The sequence below is a fragment of the Phallusia mammillata genome, chromosome 4, assembly GCF_965637545.1.
Source record: "Phallusia mammillata chromosome 4, kaPhaMamm4.hap1.1, whole genome shotgun sequence".
Classification (NCBI taxonomy): domain Eukaryota; kingdom Metazoa; phylum Chordata; class Ascidiacea; order Phlebobranchia; family Ascidiidae; genus Phallusia; species Phallusia mammillata.
In genome coordinates this window covers 10,590,901-10,609,398 of record NC_137255.1, presented here as the reverse complement: position 1 = coordinate 10,609,398, position 18,498 = coordinate 10,590,901, and the positions used below count along the sequence as shown (strand labels likewise).

The 18,498-nt window shown below is 38.0% G+C and overlaps 3 protein-coding genes across 3 annotated transcripts; all 3 read right to left on the bottom strand.

Moving 5' to 3' along the window:
• Positions 1-263: 263 nt before the first annotated feature.
• LOC145222733 (WD repeat-containing protein 70-like) lies at positions 264-13,427 on the bottom strand. The gene is made up of 13 exons (XM_080088922.1): positions 13,255-13,427; positions 12,946-13,015; positions 12,546-12,690; positions 11,509-11,699; positions 11,041-11,194; positions 9,067-9,189; positions 8,672-8,803; positions 8,249-8,433; positions 7,138-7,279; positions 6,633-6,813; positions 6,002-6,121; positions 5,488-5,650; positions 264-2,091 (listed from the first exon to the last, which is right to left on the bottom strand). The coding sequence occupies exons 1-13, from the start codon at positions 13,397-13,399 to the stop codon at positions 1,959-1,961; spliced, it is 1,884 nt and encodes a 627-aa protein (XP_079945048.1). The 5' UTR covers positions 13,400-13,427; the 3' UTR covers positions 264-1,958.
• LOC145222735 (prefoldin subunit 5-like) lies at positions 13,427-14,198 on the bottom strand. Its single transcript, XM_080088924.1, has one exon. It carries the CDS (start codon positions 14,174-14,176, stop codon positions 13,712-13,714), a length of 465 nt encoding a protein of 154 aa, XP_079945050.1. The 5' UTR covers positions 14,177-14,198; the 3' UTR covers positions 13,427-13,711.
• A 17-nt stretch (positions 14,199-14,215) lies between these two features.
• LOC145222734 (protein-serine O-palmitoleoyltransferase porcupine-like) lies at positions 14,216-17,655 on the bottom strand. The gene has a single exon (XM_080088923.1). It carries the CDS (start codon positions 17,396-17,398, stop codon positions 15,833-15,835), a length of 1,566 nt encoding a protein of 521 aa, XP_079945049.1. The 5' UTR covers positions 17,399-17,655; the 3' UTR covers positions 14,216-15,832.
• Between the last annotated feature and the right edge of the window lie 843 nt (positions 17,656-18,498).

Genomic DNA, 18,498 nt, shown 5'->3' with positions numbered 1-18,498 from the left:
TGAAACGTATTTTAACATTTGGCATGCCCAATTTATTCAGGCTTATTTGAAAAAAAGACGGTAGTTTTGTGAACAGATGCTTAATGTAGAAATATTTTAAAACAAAACATTATTACTTTTGAAAAAGCACCAAAACGCCCAAAAGGTGGCGCAAGGTAAAGAAGTCAAAACACAAATGTGCCACAGAAACGTCAAGACCGGACCATCCATAACCATATAACGGCTGTTACTTCCCACCGTAATGATTTATGTCATTCACAAACTTTCTCTGACTGAAAAAAGAGCATATTTATTTCAATAAAAGACGATGCATCATTAAAAACATTAAAACACCAATCCGAGGAGGAAAAACTATAGGTGACATGTAATGAAAGTTGGAAAGTCGTTATAGGAGAAAACAAAATATTGTAACAATACTTGTGGATTGGACTGCCAGACCAATGTATCGGAATAAAATTAGCCTATTTCGTTCCAATGGTCCGGTATTTAGCTTTTTTTATCCCGTTTAAGAAGTCAAAACCAAAGGGCGTATTGAAGTGGGCCTGATAGTTAAATTTAACCCACTCCGGTTGCACTAACAAATATTTGGTCCATAAAATTGTTTTTCCACAAGTTGCCTCTTTAAGGCATGTGGACAACAGCCACATAGCTTAAGAACGTAAAAATGTTTTTGGAAAACAGGAATGTGAAAACAGGAAGTTACAGCCGATCCGTCACTACAACCACAACACGTATTTACGCGTTTTAAATTTTTATGTTGTCGTTTCTCAAATCAGGCTATCGGTTTCTAAACCCTGCGTCAGAGGCTGCGTGGAGAAGAGCGTGCAATATAACCTAATACTCGCGTTAATCAATTTTCCACACACGGTGGGCAAAAACGTGCGGCAAATTAAAACGAGGTGTAAGCGACAATGACGTGTGATGACGCAACGCATGGTACGTCACAATAGAGGCGAGATGACGATTGATGGAAAGCGGCACTTTAGATAATCCGCGAATAAACTTGCGGCTTGAACAGCACACAATAGCTGTGGCAGATAAGCGCCTGCTGCGCGAACACGATGCGCAAACAATCCAATGCCATTGTTACGTCACTGGCTATGATGTACGCGCGTGCGCCAGTGGGAGGGAGAGAGGGGGCACCCGCAGTATGTGATGAATCGGGATTTAAGGCTTTGTTGGTAGGTTTTGAGTGCCACGTTTGTTGATTGTATGTTAGCTTCCGTGCGGTAAAGAGGCCGACAGGGTCTTTGTAGTGAGTGTGGCGGAGATGTGAAGCCGAGTGGGGCCGCGGGAGGTTTACAAGATGCCGACGGCCAAGTTCAGTGAAACAATAAGCCTTTTATTGTGAGAAATGACCAGGCTAAAAGTTGTTTCGCGTTTAAACAACGTTTGTTTGCGGACAGTGACTCGGTATATAATTGCAAATCATAGTGAATGCAAGTTTTTTTTGCATTTTTGCATTGGGTTTATTGTCTAGACCAGGGGTGGGCAACCTTTGTTGCTGTGGGGGCAAATACAATAGCCAATATTAGATCGCGGGCCGCACCTGTGTATAACACAAGGTGATTTTACTTCGTTGCTTACCAAATATACTTAACTACAAGTAAATTTCGAATTTAATTCTAGCCACAAAACGCCTGGTCGCAGAAAAATAGCATAGGGCGCATTAATCTGCTTAAAAAAATTAATATTTGGACTCGTTTGTCAGTCCATTTTAAATTCAATCGTCTCTGCGGGCCGCACAACCTTTACTTAAGGGCCGCATGTGGCCCGCGGGCCGCAGGTTGCCCACCCCTGGTCTCGACTCTAGAGATACAAAATTTCCAATCTTCCCTTGCAAACCCGCCGAGTCAGCCATCATCATCACACTGAACATATAACTGACCCCGAAGGTCTCCATATTTATGCGGATTCTCCCGGCTGGATTGAACTGCAATACAAGTCAACGCAAAAGGTTACGTAAACTTGGCTTTTTTCCAAGCCGGCTCTTCTTCCTCTGGCTTCTTGTTTCCACCCACAATCACGTGACTGTTCTCGTCCTCTGATTCGTCGCTTTCGCCCGTGTTAAAAATCGTGTTTGGCTGAGTTCTGTAAAAAGTAAAAAAAAGATACATCAAACTTCGGTTGCTCAGTTCTGAAATAATGTTGATCGTGATTGTAGTTTGTCTTATCTTCAAACATAATGAAGATTTCCTTATGCCACTAACTTTGCATGTGTTTAATAAATTGACCCAAATCGGCAATTGCCATAACTGTGGCCCAATCAAGGCAAGTAATACAATGACCTATTCTACATGCAGTTTGTCTGTCAAAGATGTATCATAAACAGACATGAAATATGCATTAACCAATCATGTGGCTCGAAGGCCATTAGCTAATGTTTAGGGGTCAAAACTAGCATTAGAAGGTTTGGAAGAAACCCTAGGGGTTATTTTCTTAAAAAATTGGATAGCACACATGACCATAGTTTCTGCAGTTTTATTTGACGTAGGACACAACTAGGTATTTTCCTATATATTTGACACCTAGGTTTGCATCGTTTCCAATATAACAGTAGTGCATTAAATATCTGTGGTAAACAGCTCTTCATGCACTGCAAATGTGTTTATCGTTTCCAAACCACGTTTCCTGGAACAATTATAAATTCTTATCCGTCTAAACCTGAATCCTAAGTAATATTAGTCCCCCATAAACAATACGTTAAGTCAAAGAGCAAACAAACAGCTACTTGTTTAGTTAAAAGGCTTAAAGTTTCCTCGGTTGTCAGCGCAAAAGTGTGTTGCGTTGCGTTAATCAAGACAAATCGTTGCCTCTTGAACCGCGGGAAATTTCCGGATCTGAGTGAACAAACATAACCCACCAGCGGGAACAACGATATCGAATTCCCGCGGAAGCCGACGCGTAAAGACGATGATAAATGCACATTAGTGGAGGGGTTCTAAATCCACAACGGAAATATGAAGCTATTCGTAAGCGATCGTGGTTTGTTTTTGAGCAAAACAAGTTTGCTAAAGTGGTAAACACAACGGAATGCAAGTTAAACTTCTGGGCGCCAACCCGCCCTGAAGACCGTCTGCTATTTAGGTAGTGGTGAATGACAACTATTCATACAATACGTTGGCCAAATTATTTTTTTGTAATAAACAAAAAAGAATTTTAATTTTGCCACCATGACTTCAAATGAGCTCCAGTCATCAACAACCACGGCTCGGGACTCGAAACAAAAAACTTAACAAATAACTGTTTTCAACGCGAAGTAAAAACAAACAAACAAATAAAACACTTGGGATGACTATGAAGAGTCAGGCTACTGGGGATCACATTCTTCAATGAAGGAAGATAATTCACAACAGTTTAACAAAGCTTATTGCCATGCATAACTGATAAAAAGACAATTTTTTTGTTATACAGGTCCAATCCAGATTTCAAAAATATAAACATAGCTGTAACATTGTTTTTCCAAAACACAAGTTGAAAAAAAGCGAATTCACGAACTGGTTTTCAAATATTTGAGTACGCTACTGTTCATTGGCATAAAAGAACCACAAATATTTTATTGGTTGATTTTTGCAGGCATTAAACCAAAGATCAGTCATGTTGTTCAAAAAAACCGCTAAACCTCGCTCTAGCGGCACTAGTGTCACAAACGGACGTCTGATTTTGTAAAATGTAAGACCTTCAACACAAGCGCTTAACAACATAGAAAACAAGTTTTGCGTTGTAATTCAAATCCTCGGAAATCAACACTTTAAAATTGTCCACCCGAAGATTTACAGCTGACAGTGATTACGACAGGCAAATACGGTCATGACGTCATACACATCGCCTGTCCCTGCTGTGACCCCGCAGCGGTAGTGTTGAAAAACGAACCCGGCACTAATGACTTAAATCAACACGCATCGCTGGTGGGTGTTTGCGTCTGGTCTACAACGGGTATGGATGGGGGTTCAAGTTTAAACGTAAACAATCCATGATTATAAGTTGTTTATTTGCAAACTCCCGATTTAGGGGCCAAGTTGCAACGATGAGACAACCCAATTGGTATGATGGTGGCACTATGTGCGTGCTACATGGTGGTAATTGCAGCCGCTTGTGATAGTTATTGGGCCCAAACAGCAGCTTTTGCAATAAAAATATTTGCAAAGGTGAAGCGAGGTGCCAGATGAAAGGTTTAAACTCGTTTGTCATGGGTTTATGTAAATTGCCTCCGAGTTCAAAGGAGCTTCATATTTGTCCATGTCTGCAAACTAACCTTTATGCGTATATGTAATATATTACCATTTAAAATTAAAGCAATAAAATTTCAGCATGGAAAAAGTGCTTTTTAAGGATTTCAATGTTGACAATTCAGATGGAGTTGTGACAGAAGCTGTTTTCAATGCCCCCTCAGCGAAGGTCCAACAATGACCAACTTGGACACGATTTAAGAAGGTGAGGACAATAGCTGCTTTGTTAAGCGTAATGTGTGACTGATTAGACTTCATTAGCAGAGCAACTGTTTAAATTATCGTTTCCGGGTAATAGAATTTCACAAACGTCAGTAATTTCGTCGCAGACCACCTAAGAGCAGGAGGTGGCCAAATTGTATTTGTACATAAACACAAGCCGAAACGTGCACGGCGTTAGGAAATTTTACCCGCCAAGAAATCGAAAAGCCTTCCGCTAATGTTTTAAGCAAACTGTGGTGGTGCGTTTATATTTAGGGTGGGCTATAATATTGCTTATATTTTTACGAAAGGCGTTTGGTCGTACACAAATAAATATAGCAAAACAGGATAAAAATAGCTGCAAGGCTTTTATATTTTCGTTGAAAAGGTGATTCGTATATAATTCCTATATCACTGGGCGAGCGTTCAGTGACATTTTACTAAAACATACGAATGCATTATTAACATGATAAACAAAAGTAAACAAAATAAACAAAAGTCATTGTGCTTCAGTCAATATTGAAGTAGACCCCACTAATGTTTCGATTAAACAATCTAAAAATTTTCCCGCCTACTCTGTCTGATGAGTCATGGTTTTATTTGAAAATTCTCCGGCAAAGTCTGTACATCATACCTGGTACCACAGTTGAAAGTGACACACATGTGTGGTTCATGTGAGGGTCACGATGATAAACATTAAGCGGTTCCAGCTATTGTAATGGGTAAATACCAAACGGAGTTTGAAGGGTGCAGGATTCAGAAATCACTCAATGAATGTTTTTTCAGTGAATGTGCAATAAGCATACAACTTTTTGGCCGCACATAATATGTGACACTTGACATGTTTTGAGATAATTCACTTCTTTCCATATCACAAACTTTGTTATAGCATATTCAATAGGTATTAAGTGATTCCTGATTGTATTTACACACATATTTACAATTTGACTAAATGGAGATATAAAGGAAAAGGTAGCCAAACTAATTTTTGCTAGGTTAGAATTGACGAGGTATTCCTCTTACAAACTGTTAATAATACAACTACCACAATTCTTACTTTGCATATGCATGTGATATCCACTTGGGTTTGGCAACTGCGTCATCCGCGTGACGTAAGATGGCTTCACGGGCGTTTGCGTCATCAGCTGTATCCTTGGCAATGTTCTTCATGATAAACGAGGCCAGGGTGCTTCCATGAGCCTGTAGACGTCCTCCGGCACCTGGTTAGCAATGATACCGTGTGACCAATTAAAATGTACCTAGGCCCATAAAAACGACACTTTTGTTTCATTTCCCGGTTATACAACTCATTATTGTCATTATACGATATTTCTAAACTTATGACAATGATTTACACTTTTACAGTACTCAAGTGACATGTTTTAACAAACTGAAATGTTGAAGAAAAAAGAGGCTAATAGAACGAGTTCTATAAAATGTGTTTGCACTTTTGTACGTATCATTTGCCTTCTGCGAAAGTAACACAAACAAAGACAAACGTTTTAATACAGCCTATAATTTTAAACACTTCTTTCATAACGCTGTTTTTAACAAGTGCATGATCCTCTTACCCCCTCTAGTGGCGAGTGGAGGTTGTGGACGACGTGATTTAACGTGATCTTTTCGATCCTTCTCCATCTGCTTCTTGGTGCTTCGTTCTCGGTCTTCCCGGTACATAGGAAGTGAGTAAGCTAAAAATTTAAAACATAAATAAAATTGTCAGGAAATTTAAATATCTACCAGGTTGTGATATAACGGGATTCTTTTTGTTTTTTGAACATACATTTAAACTTTACATACATTGGACATCATAAGTGGTGTGGTTGCCAAATCAAGGTCGGCCTCCATCACTTCACATATTTTGATCAGTCCTTGTTAATTAAGATCAAAATACGCGTGTATGTCTGCCAACGTCGCAAGCCTTGTGATTGAAAAAACCTGTATATACTTTTTTATTTTCTTCGCAATATCCTTTGTGTGTACGACACAAGCATTTCAGCACGTTACTTTTCATCGCATATTTTAATCGAAAAATTGTTTATTGTGGTCCCAAGAAATGAACTACTAATACATCACTGTATTCTTACTTGCGTTGACAAGCCACGCATTCAATAAAAAAGGTCTAACATGAAGTAGTGAATTCAAGTTTTAAACTTCTCAAATCGAAATGCAAGGCTGTTACTACCAAAACGTCTAACTTACGTGTAATAATTTTGTGTCGGATGAAAACTTCGGCATGGTTCTGTTTTCTTCTCTTTTTAACGACACAAAGTTTCGCACCACGCGCACTTCGGTCGGGGTCGTACAACACTTTGACGTTGCCATCAGCCGAACCGACGATGATCTGATTCAGCTTGGGATGCCAGATACATCGAATAACACTCTTAAAAACAGTATCAAGAATAGCATACAAATCTAGTAATTATTTTCACATAAAGTTAGCTTCCACGCTTTTATGTTCATAAAGTTAAAACGTTACTGTTTGTTGTAAGTTGCCAACAAAAATGCTTTAAAATAAAACGTATCAGGCATGAACGATTTTCATGTGTAAGTGCTGTTATTGTAACATTCCAGTACGTTTGCAAGTTTTATTATTACTGTGCTCGCCACAAAAAATACTATTGCAGGTAGCACATATTTTTCAAGGTTTCAAAATAATCGATTCCATATGTTATGCATATACTATGCAAGAAGAACATGAGCTTACCGATTGACAAACTGGAAGTTCGTTGACAACTTCAAGATCAGTTCGGTCGAGGAAAACAAGCTTTCCCTGTTGTCCCTCATCTTTTCTCACAGATATTCCAGTCACTAGTAACTTATCGTTAGGACTGAACACACAGTCCGTCCTGCGAAGAAAAATTTAGAAACATTTAAATTTCAGCTTTAAATTAACTTCCTTTAATTTCAATTTTTTCCAGCTCGCTGCTGATTTTGGGGACATTTTTTGGCCGGCCACTGATTGCTACCCTAATTTCCATTGTATCGCCTTATTTTTGTGGTGACAGAAAGTGCCTTGCAGTACGCCAGCGAAGAGTTGCGGGTGGGGCGAAAGTTGGAGCGCGAACACCAAAGTACGAGCCGAAACAACGGGTTTTGGTATACAAGGATATCACAGTCCTAAGGCACAAGCCCAAAAAGTTAAGACACCATATATTTTACCTATGCTTAGTAAAAACTAGGGATGTGCCCAAACTGCAAATGTTCTGTTTGGTCGAGCACCGAGCATCTCAAGTTAATGCTCGGTGCTCGGCCGAGTACGCTCGGTGCATTGTGACGTCAAAAACATTCCCAATTCTACGCTAGTTTGTACAGGCCCCAAACGTTCGCGGTTTCAACCATCTAATGCATTTTTGAAAATGTCATTTTTTTCTTAGATACCCATTCGAACCCTAGTTTCGTACGTAGCACGCAAGAATATGCAAATTTAATACTGGGGTCAGTTTGTCCAACTGCTCAGCCGAGCACCGAGCATCGAAAGCAGCGATGCTCGGTACCGAGTACTCTGGTTCTGGCTCGGATCAGCCCATCCCCAGATAAAAACGCATTAGAAAACGATACCAATGTTGACATAGTAAGTAGTTAGAAAGCGATGTTATTTTGACCACACAGAAAGACTGAAACCGTATTGCTAAACCCCAGAAAGTGGTGGGTTTGAGCTCAAGGACAGTCAACAATTGCACGCCAAAAAATAACAAATACTCAACAAACTGGCACAATCAGAATGATATCAGACATATGAGAATTACACAATAATGTTTTGTTTGGCCTATTACAGATAAAATTGAAAACAAACAAGCCAACCTTACAAAACTTACATTGGGAAGATGTTATCGAGATCAGAGGCAGTTGCTATTGGATGTTTAAACTTTCTTAAATCCCACAATTTGACTGTGTCATCTCCACCTCTCGTGCAAATGTTGAGATTGTCATGTGAAAATGTGATAGATGATGTGTCAGACCCATGAGTGTGAGCTCCTCTCACTAAATGGGTGGTGTGAACCTGAAGTTTGTTTAAAATAAGGTTTTAGGTTTAGTATCAGAGTTAAGAATACTGTTTTACCATATTCTGGTTTGCTTATAAATTATTTTTGTCGATAAGGTTTTACAAAATACATTTCATGTAGAAATTTCAGAAGTTGAATTTAGATTCCAATTTGAAAAATTAATACTTATACTAACAGTTTGGGAGTCAGACCTTATACCTTTTGCAACTAAGTCTTAAAAGCTGTATACACTACCTTCATTTTTTCTGCCCAAAGCATAATCGACCCATCATTACATGCAGTTGCCAGAAGTTTTCCATCCCTACTGTAACAGCATGAAGTGGGTTGTGCACGGCGACCAGATTTGTCCTTACATTTCCTTACAGTCTGCCAAACATAAAGCGGAGTTATATTTGAGAATAAGATTGCAACCAATAATTTCTTTATCAAACAGCTGTTTGGGGCCTTATATGGGTGGCACTAAAATAATTTCTAAACGCTATATTTTTGTTGTTGGTATGTTATAAAAAACACCTTGTTTCTTTAGCTTCTAATAATTTAAAATATCCCAAACACTTAGTAAGCATCTGGTAATTATCACATACTTTTGGTATAAGGTATCAATCTCAGAACCACTGTCCAAAGCCTACCTTGCACTTTTTTCCTTCTCCTCGAACTTCCCAGGTTCGAACAGTGCCATCTTGTGAGCAGGTCATGAATTCACCTTTAACTTTTGGATGCCAACAACCGCCAGTTAGCATAGCTGTATGTCCCTTCACAAAATAATTAAAAAAAATCCAGCATTTTGCATTTTACACCAGGGGTCACCAAACTATGGCCCATTTCATCCGGCCTGCGACCACAGTTTCATGGGATTACAACCTCTAGGATTGATCCAAAGCCAGTTTGTTACGTCACATACAAGACTACAAGTGTTAATTGTGCGCAAACAATTGCCTTCTTTTGTTTTGATTGTGATGTAATACACAAGCATTGCTCGTAAGATGAAAGTAACTATATAGTATAACTGTTGCATCACCAGATTTAAATGGGATTGTTGAAAAGCCAATTGGCAACCCCATAAAAATCGCCTTGCAGGCTAAGTTTGAAAAGACGGCGCTAGGGCATGTAAACCACACGGCCCGTGCAAACCATTATTAAACTTATCGGGCCCGCAGTGAAAAAAGTTTGGTGACCCCTGTTTTACACTATCGAACATAGTTTTATATTGGTTATACTTCTTGTGCTATGGACCCACCATTAATGTTATAAGACACATTTATTTTGTTTATTGTTAAATTTCTTTAAAACTAGAATAGTGGTTTTCCTATATATTGCCAGTTTACATATACTACATCATATTTAACGATGTATCACATATACAATTTACTATATTTATAATGGATATATATTTGGCACCTACATTTCATTGGGTCCCTATCTTTTTCCTGGCACTTTATAACATAATTGTTTCTAATCTAATGGGTCCCCACCAGGGCTGCCAAAGATTGGGTTTTGCCCCAAGATCTTGGGTTTTTACTTGACGTCTTGGGTTCTTGGGTTTTCTTTGGAAAATTATAGCAATTCTTGGGTTTTGAGTCCTATTGATGAAATGAATATATGTAAGAAGTATTTTAACGAGAAAAGTTTTTCGGGTAGCTGCACTAGGCCATTTTATCATCTCTTTTATTTTCTCTCTTTTCTAGACCTTACTTCTTTCTAGATAGTATACAGTGAAAGCATCGTTACACTTAAAAATGCAAATAAACCAATGCTCGTTAAACATAAAAACTGCTAACCATCAAAGAAGTTTTAAAGCTTCTAAATATACTGTAGACATTACTAATTTTATGAAAAAGAAAACAGATGATGATCATCAAACAGCCAAGAGTGAACTGGCGATTGCTGCATATTTTATTGAACATAATATTCCCTTTGCTTGCATTGACCATTTCCTACCAGTTTGTAAAGTTGCATTTCCGGACTGTAAATTGTCAAAAAATTGTCAATGAAACGAGTAAATTTACTAATTAATTGCATTTCTAACCACATTTTGTAATCTTGGGTTTTCATTTAAATTCTTGGGTTATTTTGCTGTGAGTCTTGGGTTTTGTTAAAATTCTCATTGGCAGCCCTGGTCCCCACACATGTGCATATGCGATTTGGTAGAGCCAACAAGGAACACCCTATCCACAGCTGTTTAAAATTTCAGCAGGTTAAGTCTTGTATTTCTGACCTCATTAACATGGGAACAAATAAACAAATATTTGGGGGTAAAGGGGTGAAAATGGATATATACAACTTCAAGTTACAAAATACTTTAAAATATGCTGCAATGTACCAATAAAAAAAGTATGAAATTCCAGAATCATCTGCTTTAGCAAGTATGGCCGTTTTAAAAATATCATGTTTTGGGGTGCTGTGGGTGAACCGAGGGATCAAACGGGGTCAAAATTCACATGGACCATCCCTAGATATCCATAATGTGTGTAAATTTGAAAAAGTTTGAACCATTCTTTCTTGACCAAAATGTGGGAACAAATCCGCGTTAGAGGGAAAAAAGAAAAATACAGACAAAAACAATATGTGTCCCCTTCAGGGAAGGGGGCCCATAAATATCTTACAGTAGTGTTGTACATATCTCTCAGGTACTGATCTCCTTTGATACATTCCAAAATTTCATGACCATCACGATCAAACACCTTGGCTTGTGAGTTGGCTGAAACAACCAAAACATTTTCCCCAGTGGAGCTATACTGCACATTCATCATGTGGTGACTAGAAAACAAACAACACAAAAATATGTAACCACTGCTTTACTGGTGTGAAATTTTAAACCACAAGTACTACACAATCTCAGCTTACTCAATTTGTTTGGTTCTTTCTGTAGACAGTGTGTTTTTGAAAACTAAACACTTAATGAACAACATGAATGATAAGGCCATGGTAAAAGGTTAAGAACCACTGGCGTTAAAACAAACTATAGATGCTCATCCAGTCAGAACACTAAGCTTCTGCCTTCATTTTTACAGTGCAACTAAGTAACCTACAGTTACAGCAAAGCAACCATATTTCATGAATCAAATGCTTACCATTCACATGGGGTCAAGTGCCTGAATGATTGCAGTGCATTGTCCATACCAGCAAAATCCCATAACCTCATTTCAAAGTCATAACTTCCTGTTATCAGACGAGCTCCTGATGGGTCCAGAGCAAGAGCAGATACCGGTTTTGCTCCATGATTCAAGGTTATCTCATGTGTAGCCGGAATAAATGTACGATCCTGTAAAATATGTTTAAATTCATGTAATTTGTTTCATATTTTACATCAGGTCTCTGCAACCAGGATGCATGGTGAAGTTTTCTAAAATTTTATTCTATGTCTCTGAACTGAAACACAACTATTACATTAATCACATAGGTGTATTGGATCCCAGCATTGGTTATAAAAAACAGTTGATGAGCAGTTTTACAGCCTACTTTTAAAATATGTTTGGTACTTAATTTCAACTGGGTTCGCTAGTCTTACCACTAATTGTTTTTTAGAAATTGCTGCACTGAGCTAGGTTTTAACCAGTGTTTCATACCAGAACGGAACGGAACGTTATACCGGAACGAAATAAATAATTTTTGGCTCAAATACCGGAACGAAATACCGAAATAAAAAAATATTCAAAATACCGGAACGGAACAAAATACCGTTATTTTTTTATTCCGGTATTTCGTTTTGGACATTTGACATGAAACAATTGCTAACAATTTCGCGCCGTTAAGCTATGATAAAAAATTAGCCCCTGCAATTTACATCCGTTTGACCATCATTGACAAATGTTATGTGACGTAACAACTACCGACAATAATTCTTGTGTGTTGCAACTTTTTTTCTTTTTTCACTTAATAGCTGTAAAGACAACAAAGAAATGTTCTTTTGTTAAGACCGAAATACCGAAAAATACCGTTATAAATTTATTTCGGTCAGACCGGAACGAAATGAAAATATCGGTCCAGAACGTAATAACGAAATAAATAATTTGCTCAGAACAAATAACGTTATTTGGTTTCGTTCCGTTCCGGTATGAAACACTGGCAAGTTTGAAGCCTAAATGAACTTATTTCAGACAAACTTTACATCTTCCTCTTCTTCACTTTCAGAGTCATCCTCATCATCTTTTGACTCCCCTGTGTAACCTGGCAACATGGATGGAGGCAACGGTGGACCGATGACATCATCATCATCATTGTCTTCACCTGCACTTTTTTCAGCTTCACTGGCACTACACATTTATGTCATTTTTATATAGTGTGTCCAAGTTTTTTAATATTCAGTTGTATAATGTGCATGAAGGGTAATGATTTGTTTATTTGTGAACAAAACTTTTCATGAGAATTTTGGGAAAATAAATACAATAAAAACTCTTACACTTAAATTATTTTCCTTGAAATTCTAGAGGTGTAAACTGACTTATTTAACTTATTACTTGAATACCATTACAATTTAATAAACCTTAGCAAAAAATACAAAGGAATACCTTAAGGTTGGTGTGCTTTCTGCAACTGGTGGAATTACTTCATTTGTAATGTTCACATCTTTCTCTGGTTCTGCAAAACATGAACAACAATCATATTTAACACGCCTTATTAAAATCAAAAGGCCCATTAATAGTAAGTTTGCAATTTGAGATGGTAAAATAAACCAAGCAGATCATCATTTTTAAATCAAAAGCAGAATACTGGTAGAATTCTGTTACAGACTGGTAAAAAAATGGCATACATTTGCACACACAATGCATTTGATAAATATGCATTTTTGGTACAGTTCATATCAAGGACAGCCAAACCTGTTTGTAAGTTCTTTCGGCTTCTTTTCTGTGCATTGCGTCTTGTTTCCTCAAATATCGCTTGTAAATCAAATTTTCTTGCTTGTTTTCCAAATCCCCCAAAACCCATCAGTTTTTGCATTTCATCACCATCTGAATCAGCCATTTTGAACTTAATGAAAACCTAGCTAACCTAAAAGAAAAATACATGTAGTTTTTTTGCGAATACAAACTGTTCAAATTCATGCTTAGAGTTCCAGTGGAGAAAATTGACTCAGGAACAAACATCAAAACATTTTTAACCACAATAATAATGACCATTGCATACACAACAAACAAACATGATATATCTTTTAGAATTACTTCAATTATGTTTCCAATACATTTCTTTGCAAGATAACATTACTTGCTGTTCCTTGCAAATACCATATTTTGCAATAAAATGACATTTGTATAGTAATAATCATAACAAACAATCTCATTTCTTTGCTTCAGGATTTTGCCTTGATTGTGCCATAACTTTCGCTTGTAAAACTTCAAGCACAATTTGTTTCGTCTTGTACTTCTGTTGCAGGGAAGGCTGAACTTTTTCCATTTGCTGCTTTAAATAGTCAATTTTCCTATTGAAGAATTCCTCAGCATCACTGATACTCTTTTCCGCATAATACCCAGTGCCAATGTCCACCATTACATTTTCAACATCAGCAATTTTACCAGGTACAAACAAGGAACTTGTCATCGGGACTAAAATATCTTTGCCAAGTGAATCAGGTGTTATAAAGCTCACACTTCGTTTGGACTCCATAAACTGACTCTGAGCAGCCTTTAGTGACTGCATGGAGCTACTAAGCAATTGAATTTCTTGGTCAAGTTGGTCGTGCAGCATTTTGAGTTGCTGTGGAGGTAGAGAAGTCAGTTGAACCTCTTGTTGTTTTCCAGCCATATTTTAATTTAACAAACCCGATAAACCTAGACAGGTAAATCTGCAAAAGAGAACTGGATTAAATCAGCAGCTCCAAGGAAGGCACCACAAAAGCAATACTGAAAGAGAAACGATAAACATATTCATACTGGGATCAGCCCTGAAGCGTCGATGCAGACCAGCGATCATGGCATACATATCGATAAATTATAGAACGCCAGGCTTATTAAAGGCATGTACCGAATCAGCTGGTCTCCCAAGCATTCCCATATGGCAAGGCACAGGCTAGAAAAATCTAGCCTGTGGTGGGATTCGAACCCAAAACAGGAGTCTTTCCGGGACTCGCCCTCTACCAACTGAGCTACACAGGCTAAAAATTACAAGCACCATTTGCCTGCCTTGCATGCTGCACATGTGAGCTTCATAGTAGGGGATCACCAGTCCGACCCTATCAGCTAAGATAAACATATTCATACTGGGATCGGCCTTGAGCGACGATGCAGACCAGCGATCATGGCATATTGCTGATCCCCTACTAGATTTTTCTAGCCTGTGCCTTGCCAAATGGGAATGCTTGGGAGACCAGCTGATTCGGTACACGCCTTTAATAGGCCTGGTGTACTATGACTGAAAGAAAAAAGTAACACTTTTAAAATCACTGACATTAAACATTTTATATGAATAAACACTTGGTTCAATACTTAGGTATGTGTACAAACAAACATTAAAACAACACTACATGTATGGGACAGTTTCATGCCACATGTGTATTTCAGACTTGTTTTGTACAAAAACATATTAGAGTTTACAGGTGTATTTCAGACTATATATACGTTTTGTGCCAGAATGTGTTAGAATTTACAGTAAGAATTAAAAATAAATAATAAACATGCCATGTGTAATTTGACTTAGCACATACAAATTGTGATGTTAAAACATGTGGAACTCTTTTATATATAGCTGTTTATACTAGGACAGGCACAAAATAAAAACCATGTGTAATAGGTATAATTTTATCGCATTTAAACTTTAAAGAAATACAAGTACACATCGATTCATTCATAAAAAAATAGAATTGATCAAGCTTAATATATATTTGGAAAGAAATTTGTGTTGATATGAATGTCAATAAACCCATACATGCTTTACCAAAGTGCGTAAATATATCATAATATTTACCCAGTATTTACACAAGGTGCTTTGTATCAGTTTCCAGCATTCCAGTTATTTGCATATTCTGGTTAGTAGCAAGAATACCCTTGAGGTATGTTATTAACCAGAATCAGGCCATGTATTGCCAGACACTTTCAGGATATAGATGTAGTGAGATGCACAAGATTTACTTTTAGTGTATAGATGCTTGGTGCAAGTTTGATAGATTGATATCATATAGGGCAGGGTTCAGGAACCTTTTTCGCTGGTAAGGCCAATATAATCACATTTTTTAAATGTTATACTATGAGAGCCACACAATATTTTTTACTTAAAATGCATTTAATATTTTACTGAGACTAGAAGCAGTTATCAAAAGAGCCACAATACAAAATTTCCTAACCCTGAATATAGGGTTTGTACTTATGACCACAATAATGTAATAATTCAAGTAGAACAAAAAAACACAGCTAAATATATGCACTAATAGTGGTCAGTTAATTTCTATTGTTATTTTCTTACTTTCTATATCAAGCAGTTTATAATGAAACAACCCAGTGCAAACAAGTGGCTGAAGTAATGTAGTTCACCCCATTTAGATAACGTAAACTGAAGTCCTGATGTTTCTTCCTCTTCATTACCAGATTCAAACAATGAACCCAAGTAGGCCAGATGCATAAGATTGATAAAAACCCATGCAACATTAAAAAAGGTAGCCCACAATGGTGTGGGGGGTTGTTTTTCTGAGGATGCTTTAGGTGGACGAGCTTGAATAGCTGGACAGTTAAAAGCTTTCGAAAGTTTTTGTCTGAGTGCATGTTCAGTGTATGTGTAAAATCCTAATGACAACAAAACTGCTGCAAGATGCAAACTCAAGCCATGTAGCATTGCTGAAGCAATGTAGGTAAATAAAATTGCAGGAAAGTCACCCAAGTATCTGGAGGAATCAAAGACATATTTTTTCAACCACTTGCTCATAGGTATGTTCCAAGCAACAACCACACTAACCATCGATCTTGGAATTTCCACTCTTGTGGGCATAACCACCTTATATTTTGTCCAAGAGAAGTCTTTAGGTTGTGGGTCATCAGTCTTCTTGCTTGTCTGTTTTTGGGCAACACCGCCGACACCAGACACAACACTTGTTAATACTGATAGATAACAAATGTAATAGTGGCTAAAATGAAAAGAGACAGCAGTGCAATAGGATAAGAACCATTTATTGCCAACAAATGGGAATAAGGCAGGATTGTATGGTTGTAATGGGTCTATAAACAAGTAAGGAACAACACAAACAGATAAGACCAAACAGATTGAAGCTTGTATTGCACTTTTTATGATGGTTTTTAACCAGTCAAAATTAAATGGACGCTTAACAGTCAAATAGTCTTGGTAGTCCTCAATTGAAATCCAGGGGCCATACACAAGAAATCCAGGGTGAAAGATGTAAGAGAAGTAGAGCAATGGTCCTGGAAAAGCCACACGCTTGGTTTCAAAATCAAATGCTACTGAGATAATTTTCATTGCCACCAAAAGCAGAACACCACGTAGGCGATTCCACAAATGCGGGTCGGAGAAAAGCAGTTCTCCAAAAACTATACAGAAAACAGCAGCAAGTGATGTGAGAAGTCCACTTCTCCATTGTCTTCTTTGAGAGCACAAGTTAATAGCATATAAAACTGTAGAAAAGGCACCAAAAACTGTAGCAGCAATTTGAAATATATCTGTGTAAACGTTATGTATCACAATAATGCCGCAAAATATTGAACCAAAATGAAAAAGCTTGAGAGTAAACTGTTTTCTCTGAACTGCATAAAGCAAGCATCTCAGGAACAGGCATAATACTACTGTCCAAAAAGCATGCTGCACGGCCTGTTTTAGTGTTGTTCCTAAACAATTTGATCTAAGGTGATGAAATTCATCTTGTGTGCTGTGTTTTTGCAATCTTTGTTCTACAAGCTCTTGAAGGTTTACATTGTGCTGAGCATAGCTTAATGAGTAGTCTTCTTCATTCATGTATTCATAGTCTTGAAATTGGGAATTCTGTAGATCGTTGTGATAAGCATAATTATCATCACTGAATTCATCCATTTAAAAGCCTCAAAAGTAAAGCACGAATGGACACTATAATGACACTAGTTACTTGTTCTTCTCAAACTTCTGGTAAACCCACCATTACATTTAAGTTTACAGAATTTTATGGCTCTGCTTTGCATCAAGCCATCAACGACATGTGTTTTAAATAAAACCCAATAAAGTACGTCCCATGATCGGAGCGCCAACTCTTGGAAAAAACTTTTTGGAAACTTCTTGCCTTTTGAACATAGGTGTGTAATTAGCAGGCCGTGGGCCAGGTTAATTGAACCTAGTTACGCAAGACAGCAAACACGATTTATTCGAATATCAGTATGAGATCCTATATTGCTTGTCTGGCGCATTCTCGCATATTTTCAAAATTTTGGTTGTTTACAAATCGCCCCCTAGCTTCAAAAATGACACATTCGCCCACTTGATCGACAAAATCACCCACTGTCTGCGCTATCGACCCCGTTAAAGAATCCTGACATAAAATAACTACTAAGATGATTTTTTTCATACTGGGATCAGCCCTGAAGCAGACATGCGATCACGACATACTTATCGACAAATCATAGTACGCCAAGCCTATTAAAGGCGTCATTTCGAACCAGCCGGTCTCCCAAGCGTTCCCATGTGGCAAGGTCCTGCGGTGGGATTCGAACGCACTACAGTAGCATTTCCGGAACTCGCGCTCTACCAACTGAGCTATACACAGGACCAGTGGGGGAACCGCCGAAAGTCGAATCACAAGCACCGTTGCCTGCCTTGTATGCTACACATGTCAGCTTCGCAGTAGGGCAGGGGTCACCAAACTTTTTTCACTGCGGGCCGGATAAGTTTAATAATGATTCGCGCGGGCCGCATAGTTTACATGCCCCAGCGCCGTCTTTCCAATCTTAGCCCTCGAGGCGATTTTTATAAGGGCGCCAAGAGATGGTCTTTCCACAATCCCAATCAAAGTCTGGTAATGCGACTGTTAAACTGTACAGTTGGTCTCATCATACGAGCAATGCTTGTATATTACGTCACAAGTAACAAAATAAGGCAATTGTTTGCACACAATTAACACTTGTAGTCTTGTTTGTGACGTAACAAACCGGCTTTGGATCAGT